General features: G+C 34.1%; 1 protein-coding gene across 1 annotated transcript; it reads left to right on the top strand.

The window, feature by feature from the left end:
- The first annotated feature begins 717 nt into the window (after window positions 1–717).
- On the top strand, window positions 718–2,658 carry LOC100817351 (calmodulin-like). Its single transcript, NM_001255761.2, has 2 exons — window positions 718–885; window positions 2,227–2,658. The coding sequence occupies exons 1-2, from the start codon at window positions 810–812 to the stop codon at window positions 2,598–2,600; spliced, it is 450 nt and encodes a 149-aa protein (NP_001242690.1). The 5' UTR covers window positions 718–809; the 3' UTR covers window positions 2,601–2,658.
- Window positions 2,659–3,238: the final 580 nt, after the last annotated feature.

Genomic DNA, 3,238 nt, shown 5'->3' with positions numbered 1-3,238 from the left:
TCGTCACTCAAGACGATTTTGGTTTAATTTTTTTTAAAAAAAACAACTCATCAAATCAAGCACGATTTTAAATAAATTATGTAAAACAAATCAAACTAGTTAAATGGTGAATTTGTGCACAATTTCTTTTAAGCAAAATAAAAAAAAAGCGCTCAAGGCAAAATCATGCTTCTAAGCATGATGTTTTTTATATGTGAAATCGTCCTTCAATTGATAACTTACACATTTCCGTAATTAATTTAAAATATATTCATTTTCGTATTTTTTTAAAAAATTATACTAGACGGGTAAAAAAAACCTGGTCAAGGTTTCGACCTTTGTTTATGAGCTCCATATATGTGATTTCTAGATTTTCAGAATTGTGGCCATGAGTTGGATTTGGCAGAGCATTTCCAGATCTGCTGTGCAAAATCAAAAAACGTTGTAGGACTGGTAGTAATTAATTATGTTGGTAAGGAAGAAAATTGAATTAATTATTTATAGCAATAAAGAAAAAAAGAAGAATAAAAGAAATGAAACTAACGAAGGATAAAAAAGAAGGAGAAAGAAGCGAGAGGGCAAAATAGGAAGAGAAAAAGGAAAAGTCAAGAACGGTAAAGCGTGTGGAGACCGCGTTGCGTTACGCGGTTGTTATGATAGCATACCAATGATACCATTGATTGGTGCCACCGAAGCTCCTCCGTATATAAACAACGCTAACGACACTTGTGCCTAACCATTCAAACGCACACTCTCTCTCACCAAAGCCTTCCTAGAACGAAAAAAAAAAGAAGAGCAATTTTCCCTCACCAAAGAAGAAGAAGCAAACAATGGCCGATCAACTTACCGATGAACAGATCTCCGAGTTCAAGGAAGCCTTCAGCTTGTTCGACAAGGACGGCGATGGTTTGTTCTCTCTCTCTCTCTCTCAAGTTTTGTGTATTTGATTTGATTTGATTTATGCGTTTGTGGTTTTTGTAGATCGGTGTTCCTTTTCGTGATAATGGATTAGGAAAATTAGATGAATTCTGATTCTATTTTAGAATCCTTTTTTTGTTGTTGTTAATTTGGTAGAGTTAGATCTTGGATAAGCTGAACTTTGTAGAAAGGGTAAGAGATAAAGTGTTAACGTTAGTTTTTTTTCTGGCGATTATTTTCTTGTCTCTGTTTGGTGGACGAGGAGAGAGAGAAGGACGAATTAAACTGTTGAAGGAATTGTTTGTTTCCATTTTTTGTTTCTTTGCATATGTGAATTGCATGTTTGTTTTGTTTTATATTTTTTAAGGAAAAAAAGGTTATGTTGGAGTTTTCTGTTTTTTTTTTTAATTAAATATTTCTTCCTGAAAAAGTGAGTTCATAGAAGGTTTTGGATCTTGGTCTTGGCGTGTTGTTGTGGTCTGGTTTTTTAGGTTTACGAATTTTTGGGTAAAAAGAAAAGAAAGTGACAAATAGTAGGTGGATTGTTCATTTTTCTTCGTTTCTCTGGATTTTGGATCAATATTGTGATGCCAACGGAGAAGGTCAGATTGAGAAACAGAGCAAGAGTTATAGAAAAGGCTTTTTTATGAAATAGCTTTTTTCCAATGTTTATTTACGCGGAAATTAGAACTGTTTTTTAATTCAAGGTTTTATGCCAGTGACAATAGTATTGAAAATTGAAATGGTATTTTTTAAGTTTCAAAATAAAAATTTGTGTAATTGTTATAACATTTTTAAACATGTATTTTAACTGTTCGTATTTTTTTCCTCTAAAGAAACATGGGAGCCTTTGGTTTGAGAAAACATTCTTTTTCATTTTCTATTTGCACTTTTAATTACAAAAAAAATGTCAATTGTTTTCTAAACAAACAATAAACAAGATAAAAAAATCATGTTAGATATGACTTCTAGATAGTTATTATATATTCTAATTAGTAATTTGTGATTGGATCACGACATAAAAATTCTTTAACTGTCAATGCAAACATTATTTACTCTTTTTGTAATTAGAATAGAAAACTTTCAAATGAACCCCTGAACAAAGGGATGTAACATCCTGAAATTAATTGAATGTGAAAAGTTGGAGATGAGCTTATTATCGTTTAAGTGGCTTATATGCTGCTGCTAGTATGGTGACGGACTAAGCACAATCATGTAACTAGTTACTAACTATTGGACCCATCTAACTAACCCAATATGTGGTAGTAATAATGAGGCTATGAATTTGAAATTGTTATTGAATTGATTGTATATGGTGTGGACTTGCAGGTTGCATCACAACCAAGGAGCTTGGAACTGTTATGCGTTCATTGGGGCAAAACCCAACTGAGGCAGAGCTCCAGGACATGATCAATGAAGTGGATGCTGATGGGAATGGTACCATTGACTTCCCTGAGTTCCTAAATCTCATGGCCAGGAAGATGAAGGACACTGATTCTGAGGAGGAGCTGAAAGAGGCATTCCGGGTTTTCGACAAGGACCAGAATGGGTTCATCTCTGCTGCTGAGCTCCGCCATGTGATGACCAACCTCGGGGAGAAGCTCACCGATGAAGAGGTTGATGAGATGATTCGCGAGGCCGATGTTGATGGCGATGGCCAAATAAACTACGAGGAGTTCGTTAAGGTGATGATGGCCAAGTGATCATCACATTATGGCCACAAAAACCTAAATGAAGAAATGTTGATTAAAAGGAAACGACAAAAAAAGGGGTAGGAGGAAGGCCAAGGGTTTGGGTGGTATAACAGTGATGTAGTAGTCCTTGACCTTTCTTCTTCCTACATTTTTATTTGATGGTTTTTGAATCCAACCTTAAAATGTCAATTAGTGGCAAGTCCTGCTACTAGGCTGTAGTGGAACTGAACCTTCTTAGTTTGTCTTGTAATTTTATCCAAAAAAAGGGTTGTAATGTTAATGTCTCTTCACTTTCTGCCACTCCTCATTTTTTTAAAGATGATGAATATTGTGATGATATTTGACATGCATCTTAGTTTACTTGAAAAGCCATTGTGTGATATGGATTCTCCTAAGATATGGATGTGAATGAGTAGAACTAATTATTCCTTGGTCTTTTAGTGAATTTATTTCTCCAAGCATTGAGAAAGATGTTTAACTAATTATTGTTTTGACTAATTATTTTTTTTTTTTTATAACAATAAAAGCATTTTTTCACTTTTTACAAGGGGAGTTTTAAGCCCTGCATCATTTCACCAAAAAAAGGAATTTAATTAACCATATTTATGTTAGGCTAAATTTTATCATGTCACGACTTATGGGCTGTT

This window comes from Glycine max, chromosome 5 (assembly GCF_000004515.6).
Source record: "Glycine max cultivar Williams 82 chromosome 5, Glycine_max_v4.0, whole genome shotgun sequence".
NCBI classification, from domain to species: domain Eukaryota; kingdom Viridiplantae; phylum Streptophyta; class Magnoliopsida; order Fabales; family Fabaceae; genus Glycine; species Glycine max.
Note: the sequence above shows the minus strand (reverse complement) of the source record. Positions and strands in the feature narration are given on the sequence as shown.